The 13,899-nt window shown below is 43.4% G+C and overlaps 1 protein-coding gene across 1 annotated transcript; it reads left to right on the top strand.

Annotated features, from left to right (window-relative positions):
- Positions 1–371: 371 nt before the first annotated feature.
- On the top strand, positions 372–2,034 carry LOC122721965. Its single transcript, XM_043951385.1, has 5 exons — positions 372–694; positions 783–909; positions 985–1,278; positions 1,388–1,450; positions 1,570–2,034. Exons 1-5 carry the CDS (start codon positions 372–374, stop codon positions 2,032–2,034), a joined length of 1,272 nt encoding a protein of 423 aa, XP_043807320.1.
- The last annotated feature ends 11,865 nt before the right edge of the window (positions 2,035–13,899 follow it).

Here is a 13,899-nt window from a genome sequence, read left to right as displayed (position 1 = left end):
TGAATGGTGGGCTGCTGTAAAAGTCAAAGCACGTTCTGTAATTCAACTTCCAACACAAGAAAACACACAACCTGCTGATGAACCATTTCAACAAGATGAGATGGAACACACTGCCATTATTAGAGAAATTGATGAATCAACACAACAATTAAATGATCCTATTGGGGATGTTATTGAAATTGATGATGGTGAAGAAAATAATGAAGATGAAACTATAATAGCAACAGAAACTGATGATGATGATGATGACGGTACTGATGACTTGGATGTAGATAGTGAATAAAAGGTATAACATAATTGATATATATTTTTATTCACGTTTATTAAATATGTTAACTATATGTGATTTGTTTAATGTAAATTTTTACAGGATGAGAGGACGAGGACGTGGATCTTCATTACGAGGTCGAGGAGACCATGGCAGGGGTAATGACCACACAAGTGAATCACAGAATGTCAATCAAGATTTGGTGCAATACACTGCTTTGATTCCTAGACCAGACCAGGGTGAGAGATCCACACAGGGTGCTGCACCATCCACTCCTGCTTCAGTGCACACATCTGCTACTGCCTCAGCTCCCATTGGTTTGCCACCTATTGCATCGACGGCTACATCTGCATCTGCATCTGCTTCTGCTTCTGGTAGTTGTGCACCTACAGGACACAGACCACATATTTCCTTAGTAAACTCAATGTGAGTAAAATTTATAAATATTTATAAATATCCATTTAATTTCTGTGCTTATTTCAAAATAATTATTTTGTCAATTACTCTTTTACAGTATGCAGCCTTCTGATCCGATTGCTAGGCGGATTACCTTGATCTTCAAGGAAAAGTTAGTAGCAGATGGCTATTGTTGGAAAAATGTACCTGAAGAGGTTAAAGAATTCTATTGGCAAGAATTTAAGGTAATACAAATTATATTGTACGTGTGATTAATTTTACTGTGCATTATTTGTCATTAAATGTGAGTAATATTACAGAAACACTTCTTATGGGAGGAGGCAATAGAACAGCTTATGAAGATAGCTTGGAGGAAGAAAGCTGTCGAGCGGTATCGTAGCCTTATGTGTAGCGTAAGGAATGGGAAGGAGAAGAGACTATCACTGACAGAAGGAGTAATGGATGCATGGCAATCCGCTTGGGGAGCAACTGAGTATAAAGAGAAATGCAAAAAATTCTCAAATAACAGAAAGAGTGAAACAGGTGGGCAAGGCGCTGGCCCATCAAGACATTGTGGAGGATCCATATCTCAGTATAGGCATCAAGAACAGATGGTACGTAATATTCATTCTCACTTAAAATTTTTTAAATACTTTAAATTTTATCCAATTTATTGTGAATTTATATTGAAGCATGTTATTACTATTTATATTTTACTTGCAGCGCGAAAGACTAGGCAGAGATCCTCTACCTCATGAGTTATTTGAGGCTCGCATAAGAAGAAGGGTACCTCAGAGTTTGTTGATGCACGCTCAAAGGCCATTCATGTGAGAAATTAAATAAATTTATAGTAAATTATTTGATTTGTAGTTTATACTGTTATATCACATGGTATTTTTTTGAAGGACCGCTTTCTGACTTTGAAAGAGCAAGCATCACAAACAGATAATGACAGTAGTCAGGCATCCCGCATTGATGAGGCTCAGTTATACTTTGAGGCAGTAGGTGGAGAGAAAAAAAGAAGGGTGTATGGTCTTGGATCACAGGCTTCAGTTTTCTTCCCAAACAAGACTTCTGCTAGTACATCCTTCACATCAGCTCAGCAAAATCAGGATCTTCAAAATGAAATGGCTGATCTCAGACGCAAGCTACAGAAGCGTGAGGATAATGAACAAACATTGCTTGAGCAAAATGTGCGGATTACCTCTGAGCTCTCACATATGAAGGATTTACTTATGCAGCTTGTGAGTCAAAGACAAGGCAACCAGCCTTCAGCTCCCGGTGAGGGAACTTCTGCACAGCCTCCTGATCAAGCAGATGAAACTAATGATGAGGACGAGGACAAGGACGAGAACACTACACATTTATAGTTTCTTTTTTCATTACACATATGTACTAGGATAATAAATAATTTGTTAATTTTTTTAGTTTAAAATTGCACAACTTGATGTTTGGATATATGTTTGATTTGATTTATATAATATATAATATTGGATTTGAGTTCATTCATGACATTTGGTTTTTATATTTTGTTATTGAGATGAGTTGTAATAGGTGAGTGTATTTACAGGTTAAATTATCTGATTAGATTATATAATTTATAATATTTTATTGTAATTTTATAAATAGTAACGGATTAAGTTGTTACTGATCCGTTAAAAATAGTAACGGATTAGTAACGGAAAAATCTGTTATTATGTTTTCAAAATTAGTAACAGATTTCTGTAACGGAAAAATCCGTTACTAAACAAATCCGTTACTAAAACTAACTAAAAGGAAACTAAATTTAGTAACGGAATTTCCGTTACAAATCCGTTACTAATTTAGTAACGGATTAGAAAATCCGTTACTAATGCATTAGCAACGAGGTTCACTGTAACGGAAAATTTCCGTTACAAATCCGTTACAAAATAGTTTTAATAACGAATTTTTAATAATTAGTAACGGAAATTTCCGTTACTAATCTGATAAATTTTTGTAGTGGTTTTCCTCTAAACGTGCCTCCTCGACCTGGCAATCCACTGACTCCTGGAGAGCATGATCGCGAGCATCCACCTCCATGAAGAGGCCCGTCACCTAGCAAAGAGAGAAAACTGTCAGAACAAAGAAACAAAGAAAACTAAAGTATGAACAAAAATCGGAAAGGACGACTTATCATGAGGAGCATCTCCCTGATAATGTCTCCTAGCTCCCCCCGAGGACGAGATCGGAACGCTGCCTGCTCTCGAGTGGAGCTAGCCAAAAGGCCAGTGAGAGCAAGCAAGCGAGGGTCCGAGGCCTCCGTGACCCCACCGAACATTTGCTCCCGGATTAACTCAGCTACCACACTTGCCGGGGACTGATGAGTGATGTCCTCTGCATTCAGGATGTCGTTATCTGGGGCAGACAGCAGAGGCACCACAGAAGCCTTTTCTTTTCCAATAGTAGGTAGGGCTGGAGCTGGCCTCTTTGAAGCACGAGATCTCTTAGGAATGGGGGCAGGCGCTTCAGAAGGAGGAGGATGTTTACTCCCGACCTCCTCCGCTATGGCCTCATCATCAATCGGACTGGGCCCTACTCCCTCAATCGCAGGGGCAACTTTAGTAACGGCCCCCAGAATATATCCCCATGCTGGGCTAGTCTCTTTCTCGTCCCCGGGGGTGTTGACGTCGGCAGGGTGTGTCCCAGGCACCTCCTCAGAAATACCCCCAAAAGACACAGCCAAATCCTTCCTCGCCAACTCGACGTAGCCGACCCGACGGCGATCTGGAGAGTCCCCTCCGTTCTCAGAACTGCAACTTGCCTAGATTCTGGAGCCTGGGAAGATTGAATGGCCGAGCTCGATCTGCTACAGCTGGATGGCCTGGAAGATCTGGTACTTCGGGAGCTCGGCTTAGGAGCTCGGGAAGAAGCTGGGGCAGGAGGTCGGCTAACCGTCCTGGAAGAAATAACCCGGGCCACCTCTTCAATAGCCTCTGAGACACGTTGCCCAGCTCGGAGGGCGTCCAGCGCAGCGTTCATGCTCTCCCTAGACAGAATTAAGTTCTTCGGAGGCTTAATTTGGTCCATCTTGGAGTCAGAAGCTGCAAAAAATACAAAATCAGAACAAGTTAGCATAATCCCCAGTAGAAATGACAAAGAAAAGGCAAAACGGCTGGACAAGGCACCATACCCGCATCTTGGATATCCCTAAGATTACAGGCAAACATACACTTCTCGACGTCATACTTCTTGTCGACAGAAGTCAGTCGAAGGAACCCGACCTGTTCGGTAAGGCTCAGCTGGGGCAGGTCGTTGCAACCCAGAGAGACATCCTCCCAGTCGAGCTCCACCCCCTACGACCGACCGGAGTCTTTCTTCAGCTCCGCAACTACAAAACCCTCTACCCAGCCCTTTATGGAATCCTTGTAGCCCGTGAGGATGGACAACCCCCCACGGGGGGCAAAGTAATAAAAACAGTTACTTGCCCTGACAAGACGGAAAAAGGTCACGAATAGACACGCCGTGGGCGTAAACCCCCAGCTCAAGCAGACGGATTCAAAACAACACATAAACAAGATAGAATTAGGGGATAGCATCCGGGGAGTTATCCCGAAATACTGGAAAACCTCGATGAAGAATGGAGTAAACAGAAAAGTTAGACCGAAGTCCCGTTGTTTGACAAAAAAGACTATGCTACGATCCTTCTGAGGATCTATCAAACCAGGAGGAGGAGGGTCTGGAAGAACAATCCTCTCATTTCGGAGAGGGGCTCGGATGAGGTAAAGGGGAGTGTCCAAATACCTCCGAGAAAATAAATTAGTTATGGTAGAGGGAGTGATACAAGACTCAAGATTAAAAACTTCAGGAAGTTTAGGGCCTTCCATGGAGGAATGAGAGGCGTACCTGAAAAGCAGTTAGGGCGGACGAGCAGAGGAGAACGAAGAGAGCAAGAGAACAGAGGAGAGCAAAAGTTTCTAGAAAAGTTGGAGAATTTGAAATTTGAAACAGTAATGAGACAAAGAGGCGTTTTGAGGAAACTATCCTTGGGCGGCGCGGTCATGATGACTCTCGGTATTTACCCCCTCATCAGTTGGGCAATAACTGACGAGAAGGTAAAGGGGCAATTGATGACCGCTGGATTTCTTCACCCCGGTCTAAGGCCAGGCCCATGAATATAGCTGAAGGCTTCTAAGTCTCACCCAAGAGCCAGGCCCGGCCCGCTCAGCTGAAGGATCGGAATTCACCAAGATTTCTCTATCCGGTCGGCCCAACCTTCCGGCCCAATAACCAGGCCCTACTAGGCTCAGCCTTAACCCCATCTTCCAGCCCGGTCCGGAAGAGGGAAAGTGGCCAGCCCGTCCGACTGGTAGGTCCACCCGCAGGCGTACCAAGTGAGAATTAAATGGCCGTTACGCATGTAGCAGGAATCTGATCTTCTTGTACGTCCATATCCGTATGGCAGAGACACGTGGCCCAATGACGGGAATTTCGTTATACGTCACTAGCAAACAAAAGGAAAGGAATAAAAGGAGAAACACTCTCCTCACAGAGGAGCTTTTGGCTAAGTTTACAGAACCCTTGTAAAATGCTATTTTCTAGATCTCAGATCATCAGCCGATTATACTCTGTATATACACTGAACAGATAACACCCTGATGATAGATTATTTATTTTCAGCTTAACATATATTTATACTCTCTTTGGGACAGCACTTGATATACACACAGCCTTTAAGACATATGTCAGGTGGTCACCCTTTGGGGGTAGCTCTGTACATGTGTATGACCAATATTTTATTTATTCTTGGGCCAACATAGTCATCATAAAGTCTAAGATGTCAATATTGCTCTCATACTGTTTTTATTTTATTTTAACACACCTGAGATGCCAATATTATCCATAGGGAGCATATTATGAGTGTATACGGATTTTATTTATCACATTTATGATTCTATATTTATTATTCCAGTAGCGATATCTTAGAAAAATGTTCATTCAGCTTAATTTATATTAAATGAGTTAAATTTTTTTATTCAGTTGATCTATTTTAACTTAATATTTGGTACTACTAAGTACCTAAACTTTATATGTTTCCCTTTGTTATTTATTTATCTGCTCACTGAGTAAATTGTACTCACCCCTTATATTTTTAATATTACAGATTCTTTTGGGTGATCCCCTCCTAGCAGTCTACATCTTCTAGTATTGTCCTTTTTTGCATTTCATTAGTTTCAGAGTCTAGTGGGGTCGGACCAATCCTAAGCCCTTTGTAACTTTTTGTAATTTTGGAGGATAATATATAAATTGTATATTCAGACTGCTAGATGTATTTTGTTTGGTGTAAATATATTATGAATTAACTAGACCAGCCACCGATCCTCTCTTTCATGTTTTTATATTTTAAAACTATAGCAGATTATACGTATTCATTATATATATATTCAGGAAAAATTCTGTCATTTTTTTTAGTCATATCTGTCTCTACAGGTTAGAGAGTGGGTGTGATATTCCTTGCTAAAGCGATGGAAGAACAAGTTTTTTATCCTCCGGCATCGGACGTGCGGGGGTTTTGGACGCATCCGAATGAGATAGAACTTGTGGGTGGAGCTAAGAAAGGATGGAGTCCGACTACGGAGGGATGAGGAAAAGACTTTAGATTTTCTTTTGACAATGGTTGCGTCCCAAAAAATGGACATTACCAAGGAGGTGAGGAATGTCGTTTTGTCTTGGCATACCCATCTTCAGGCGAGCCAAGCTCGAGGTCCTCACCCGCTTAGCCCTGGGGAAAGTACCTCCCTAGCTAGCTAACATGGTATTTTTTTTCTACCTTCTTTTTTATTTGAAACTACCTTACTTACTTACTTTTTGATCCATACAGATATAGCCAGGTTAAGAAGCAAATTTGCTGAAGCAGCGCATGCTGCCCCAAAGGGCAAAGCTATTGTTGGAGCAACCGCGCCTCCGCCGAAGCGTGCTCGCTGCATTGAGGAGTTTCCTGCCTCCTCCTCCTCCACCCCTCCTACAATAGAAGAGTCGGCCCCTTCTCAGCCTGAGTCTTTTACAAGGGGTGCCCCTGCCACAGTCCCTATTTTCGATTCTTCTGCAACAGTCCACATAGTCTATTTTCTCAAATGTGGGGGTTGATTCCTCATAGCCTCGTAGCATCCAACACCTGGCATTGCCATTAACCCGGACGTTCTCCTTTCTTGATGAGCCCAACCTAGCCGTACTTGTTACGATCCGAAAATCGGACCGCTACCGGCGCTAGGATCCAGGTCGGCTTAAGGCCGCCGGGACCCGTAGCAAGCCTGACATGCAACCTGTAAACCTGTTTAATCCCATACATGATCAACAACAAACATAAAAATTTAAAACTTTTCTTTCATATATTCTTTCATACACCAAACTCAACCTGTGCATGCACTGAACATAGACATAATCATAAGCTTTGTCCCCTCTGTGGGATCTCATCAATGCCCCAATGGGCAATACAATATATGTTGAGTTGGTTTACATAAACATCATAAAACATCTAAGATCATGTATTAAAGGGATAACAACATTCTATGGTCAAGCACACCTCTATAAACCATAAATCTCATTTCATTACATATCTAAACTGTACTTTTACATAACATCAGATACATTTATCATGTCCACACTATCTATTACATAAACAAGACTTCAATACTCTTGCTGACCTCCTGGTCTACCCTGTACCTGCAAACCTGGGGAATTTGGGAGAGGGGTGAGCTACTAGAGCCCAGTGAGCAGAATAAATAAAAATATTTAAAACATATGGTAACATGGGATGCATCACATCACAGCTAATCACATCAAGAATGAATTTGACACCAATAGTCTTCTACATAGTCCAACTGTGCCAAAACGTAGAATGGGTCCTGGTCTTTCTCTTACATGGCATAACATAACAGTCCAACTGTGCCAGAACGTAGAATGGGTCCTGGTCTTTCTCTCACATAGTGCCTGCGAACGTAGAATGGGTCCCACTGGTCTTACTTTCCATACCGTACATATCATATCGTCACATCATAGGTCGAGGACTATGGATCATCCAACATTCATCCACATCAACAACAGTAGAGTATGCAATGCAGCATATTCGTGAATTCTAGTGCAACAACCTAGTATATCTCATGGCATTAATGATGCGTGAATCATGCTAAAATGTCCATTTATTTGCTTTAAAAACGTAATAGGTTATTCCACTCACCTCTGGATAGCTCTGACCAGACACTGGAGCAGCTGACTCACTGCTGGGGTCCTCGGTTCCTCGGGTCCGAACCTACACAGGTAGACTCAAATGAGGGACCAAACATACATGAACATAACTCTAAACTACTCCCCAAAAACCCCCTAAAACATCATGAAACAATCATAGAAAAACATGCAAAGGAAGGCTAGACAAGGCACTTTCGGCGGTAGGTTCGGTGGCCGAAAGTCCCTCCAGAGCCGAAAGTCAGGCAGGTTCGGCGGCCGAAACTCCCAGACAGAGACGAAACTCATGCATGTTCGGCAGCACTTTCGGCGGCCGAAACTGCCCTCCAGAGACGAAAGTCCTCTTTCGGGGGCAGGCTTCGGCAGCCGAAAGGCTTGCCTTCCAGACAGGTTCGGCGGCCGAAAGTCCTTCAGCTGCCGAACCTGGTTTCTGCCAAAGGGCAGAAACTTGGTTCCTCATGCACATTTGTCTCCCAAAACCATCCAACATGCATTTTCCTAATCTACAACATACATACTCAAGCATACAAGCTCCTAGGGGCTTTAAACCATCAAAAACCCCAACTACAACACATCAAACAACTCACATTGTTCATAAACATACATAAATCTAACAATAACCTAAACATGCATTCTATCCCATAGATCTACTTAAAACTTACTTAAAACATGCCATAAGCTCAAGATCGACCCTTATCTCTTGAAGATCGAGAGGTGAACGACCCTAGCTCGGAAAATGGGAGAGAGAGAGTTCCTTGAACCTCCAAGTTCCAAAACTTGCTCAAATGCTCCAAATCTTCAAAACAAGGGTAAAACTAATGAAAATCGAGAAAGATTTGAAGGAAAGAACTCAAAACCGGCGAGGGATGGCAGAGAGCTCACCTTGGCCGAAAATGGGGAAAAAGCTCGCCCGTTTTCGGCTAAGGGACCCCTTTATAGGTGGCTGGCCAGGCCACGTTCGGGAGCCGAAAGTGCCTCCGCATGCATGCCATGTTCGGCGGCCGAACCTGGACTTCCCTCACTTATGCTTTCGGTGGCCTAAGGCACACTTGAAGCGCATGCATGTTCGGCGGCCGAACCTGAGTTTTCCTCCAAGGTTGTTTTCATGCAAAAACTCATTTCCTTCTTACTTAAAACCATGAAATACATTAAAACATTTTATGAAAACATGTTTCTACCCTACTAGAGGCTTTCGACATCCGAGATTCCACCGGACAGTAGGAATTCCGATACCGGAGTCTAGCCGGGTATTACAGTACTAATAATTAAGAATGATTTGAGGCTCGGGGACCATTATTGCCATAACAATTTCGAGATGGATGAGCTTTTTGACAACATCATGCATTCTGCCCTGGAGATTGCCTTCTGTGTGTATATGGCCAAAGAGCGTAACAAGGTCTTGATGCGAGAGTTTGGGGCTCAAGAGACAGACATAAGACTTATGGCAGAGGAATGCTCGAGGGTGAAGACTCGAGTTGATGACGTGGAAGGCACCATGAAGGAGACTTTGGTGTCAATGGACAAGCTTCATACTAAACTTGATGAGGCCAATGCTTCCAAGCTGGCCCTTGAGAATTGGGCAAAGAGTGCCAAGGATCAAGTCCTCATGTTTAAGCTTTTGGAATGGTATTTTTATGAGTATGGTCCATTTACTATTGATGCACATCTTACTGTGATTGCAGTGATACATAGCTGGCCTCAACTTAATGAGGTGTTGTGGTGCTACCAAGACATTTTTTGAAGCCCAAAAGGTTGCCACCACATAGGCAGCATGATCACATCCAAGAGCTCAACCATTCAATGCCAGACCCTATAGATACGCAACAGTTCAGAAAATGGTAATAGAAGATATGGCAAAAGATATGCTACAAACATGAGTGAGAAGCAATAGTACTAACCCCTATGCATGTAATACCCGGCTAGACCCCGGCATCAGAATTCCTGCTTTCCAGCGGAATCTCGGATGTCGGAACCCTCTAGAAGGGTAAAATCATGTTTTTATAAAATGTTTTTACATGTTTTATGCTTTAAATAAAGAAAGAAATTGAGTTTTGAAAGAAAATGTTTTGGAGGAGAAACTCAGGTTCGGCCGCCGAACGTTGGTGACTTGCGGAAGCTCTTTTGGCCCCCCGAAGGTGGTCTGGCTAGCCACCTATAAAAGGCCCTCTGTCCGAAAATGGGCGAGTTTTCTCTCTCTATTTTCGGGCAAAGTGAGTCTCCGCCACCCCTTTTGTCGATCTTGTGTTTTCTCCTCAAATCCTTCAAGTTTTTAACAAGTTTTAACTTGGTTTTGAAGATTTTGAGCTAAAAACGAAGTTTTGAAGCTTGGAGACCCCGAAGCTCGATTTCTCCCATCTCCGAGTTGGATCGCCTCTCCTCTCGATCTTCAAGAGGTAAGTGGAGATCCTACCCTTCTTTTATGCTTTAGGTAAGTTTTGAGGGGTTTTAGAGAGTTTTAATGTAACAACCCGGAAACCGATACCCCTCTGTAACGGCCCGAATCGCTACCGGCGCTAGGATCCAGATCAGCTTAAGGCCGCCGGGACCCGTAGCAAGCCAAACATACATCCTATCACCTGGTCAAATCCCACACATGATTAAAACTTTAACATAAAAACTGTAACATCTGATGTAAATACCGAGCTTGACCTGTATGCAACATAACTAAGAACATAAAGAACCCCCTCAAAGCTCCAAAACTTTGCTCAAAAGCTCAAATCTTCAAAACAAAGTTAAAACAAATGAAAAACTTGAAAGATCTAGAGGAAAAACATCAAAGATCGGTGAGGGACGGCGGAGAGCTCACCTTGGCCGAAAATGGGGAAAAGCTCGCCCGTTTTCGGCTAAGGGACCCTTTTATAGTGGCCGTCCAGGCCACGTTCGGGGGCCGAATGTGCCTCCGCATGCATGCCATGTTCGGCGGCCGAACCTGGACTTCCCTCACTTATGCCTTCGGGGGCCTAAGGCTCACCCGAAATGCATGCATGTTCGGCGGCCGAACTTTGAGTTTCGGCGGCCGAACCTGAGCTTTCCTCCAAGGTTGTTCTTATGCAAAAACTCATTCTCTTTTTACTTAGCATCATCAAAAGCATTAAAAAATTTCATGAAAATATGGTTTTACCCATCTAGAGGTCTCCGACATCCGAGATTCCACCGGACGGTAGGAATTCCGATACCGGAGTCTAGCCGGGTATTACATTCTCCCCCCCTTAAGAACATTCATCCCCGAATGTTCCTCAACTAACACATAGCATGGCATGCACATATCATACACATAAAACACATGAAACATATAAGAAACTAACCTTAGAAAAGATAAGGGTATTGCTGGAGCATGGACTCCCGTGTCTCCCAGGTGCACTCTTCCATATTGTGGTGGTTCCATAGGACTTTCACCATCGGGATTTCCTTGTTTCTCAGCTTTCTGATCTGGGTGTCTATGATCCGCACTGGCTGCTCAACATAGGTGAGATCTTCTTGGATCTCCACATCAGGCTCACTAAGAACCTTGCCCGGATCTGACACAAATTTCCTCAACATTGAAACATGGAAAACCGGATGGATTCTTGCCATTGAAGCAGGCAAATCTAGCTTGTACGACACATTCCCAATCTTCTGCAAGATTTCAAAGGGTCCGATGTATCGTGGAGCTAGTTTACCTTTCTTCCCAAAACGAACCACTCCTTTCATTGGAGACACCTTGAGCAATACCAGATCCCCCTCCTGAAACTCTACCTGTCTTCTACGGATGTCTGCATAACTCTTCTGTCTGCTTGCAGCAGTCTTGATTCTCTCTCTGATTATGGGTACCACCCTGCTGGTGATCTCTACTAGTGATACGGATAAGGAAATAATACAATACTTCAAAGATTTAAAAAGGGAAACTCCAAATCATGACAAGTCAAGTTACCATCGCTTAATTCAAGGCTTACGAGATGAGAACTATATTTGGGAAGCTTGGGAGAATAAGGAAACAAATCAGACTCTCTTCAACACATGTGGACGCACAACACAATTTCAGATCGCGTAATGCATGTATGGCCAAATTGCATTTAGGCCAGTTTTATTATTTTGGTATTTTAGTATTTTGTGGGATTTGTTTTAAATTAATTTGGCCTATATTAGAAGCCAAATTCGTGCAGCCCATTTAGGAAGGAAATTTCTCCAAGATAATTTAGGAAAATGATCTTTAATGTAATCCAGATTTGACTATTTGACTAGATACCCTTCCTATATTGTAATTACACCTTCCTACAATAGAATTAGGGTTTGAAGGCTATAAAAACACCCTTAAGGTGGCAGCCACGAGAAGGCAGTGAATAAAAATGATTTTTTGAACAATATTTGGTTCTTCTCCATTATTTGGTAACTTATCAAGGTTTAACCTTGTGGCGTTCTGATATGGATTTCCTCCATGCTTAGTTAACTTATCAAGAATTTCTTGTGGCGTTCTCGAAGCTGGAATCGCTTGATTATCTATGTTTCTAATCACATGGTTGGTTAGGGGTGTGGTAGAGCAACCTTCGCTTGATTATCCATGTTTCTAATCACATTCGTTGGTTAGGGGTGTGGTAGAGCAACCTTCTGGAAGATATCTTTGTCTTGTTCTTTATCAAGTTGTGTGACGGGGTTTTTGATCACAAGTTGGTCCTGGGTTCCGCATCAACTAGCTCAGGCCCTGCCAAGGCCTTTTCTCCAACTTCCTCCCAGCAGACAGGTGACTTGCACTTCCTCCCATATAAATCTTCATATGGAGCCATCCCGATGCTAGCATGATGGCTGTTATTGTAGGCAAACTCCACCAAAGGTAGATGCTACCTCCAAGAACCGCCAAAGTCCAGCACACTCATTCTAAGCATATCCTCGATAGTCTAGATGGTCCTTTCAGACTGTCCGTCTGTCTGGGGGTGGAAGGCAGTACTGAAATCCAATCTAGTACCCATGGCATTCTGCAGACTTCGCCAAAACCTGGAGGTGAACTGGGGCCCTCTATCCGACACTATCGAAACCGGAACCCCATGCAGCCTGACGATCTCATCCACATATACCTGCGCCAACTTGTCCACAGAGTAGCCACTCCTGACAGGGATGAAGTGAGCAGATTTGGTGAGTCTGTCCACAATCACCCATATGGAGTCCAATCTGTTGGACGCCACCGGTAACCCCACTACGAAGTCCATAGCTATATTCTCTCATTTCCACTCTGGAATAGGTAGCGGGTTAAGCATTCCAGCCGGCTTCTGATGTTCCAGCTTCACCCTCTGACATACTTCGCAGGCTGACACAAACTGTGCCACTTCTTTCTTCATCGCTGGCCACCAATAAACTTTTTTCAAATCTTGATACATCTTGGTGGCTCCGGGGTGAACGCTGTATCTTGCATTATGAGCCTCCCTCATAATGTCTCCTTTTAGTCCTATGTCATCTGGTACACACAATCGACTCCCATAGCGGAGGATCCCCTTACTGTCAAATCTGAACTCACTGTCCTTGCCTGACTGAACAGTCCTGGCAATCTTCACTAACTCTGGGTCCTCATGCTGTTTCTGAGCCACTTGCTCCAGAAACACAGGTGTCACTCTCATCTAGGCCACTAAAGCACCGGTACCAGACAACTCTAATTGTAGACCTTCATCAATGAACTTGTAAAACTCCTTCACCACTGGTCTCCTCTCTGCCGTGACGTGGGATAGACTACCTAGTGACTTCCGGCTTAGGGCGTCTGCCACGACATTCGCCTTACCCGGATGATACTGAATCTTGCAATCATAGTCACTCAGCAGCTCTACCCATCTCCTCTGTCTCACGTTCAAATCTCTTTGACTCAGGATGTACTGCAGGCTTTTATGATCGGTGAAGATCTCACATTTTACCCCATAGAGGTAGTGCCTCCACATCTTGAGTGCAAAGATTACTGCTGCCATCTCAAGGTCATGTGTGGGGTAATTCAACTCATGCTTCTTCAGCTGCCTAGAAGCATAAGCAATCACCCTCTCATTCTGCATCAGCACACAACCCAGTCCCACAAGGGACGC

The sequence above is a fragment of the Manihot esculenta genome, chromosome 15 (genome assembly GCF_001659605.2).
Source record: "Manihot esculenta cultivar AM560-2 chromosome 15, M.esculenta_v8, whole genome shotgun sequence".
Classification (NCBI taxonomy): Eukaryota; Viridiplantae; Streptophyta; class Magnoliopsida; order Malpighiales; family Euphorbiaceae; genus Manihot; species Manihot esculenta.
The sequence above is the reverse complement of the archived record's forward strand: the minus strand, read 5'-3'. Positions and strand labels throughout refer to the sequence as shown.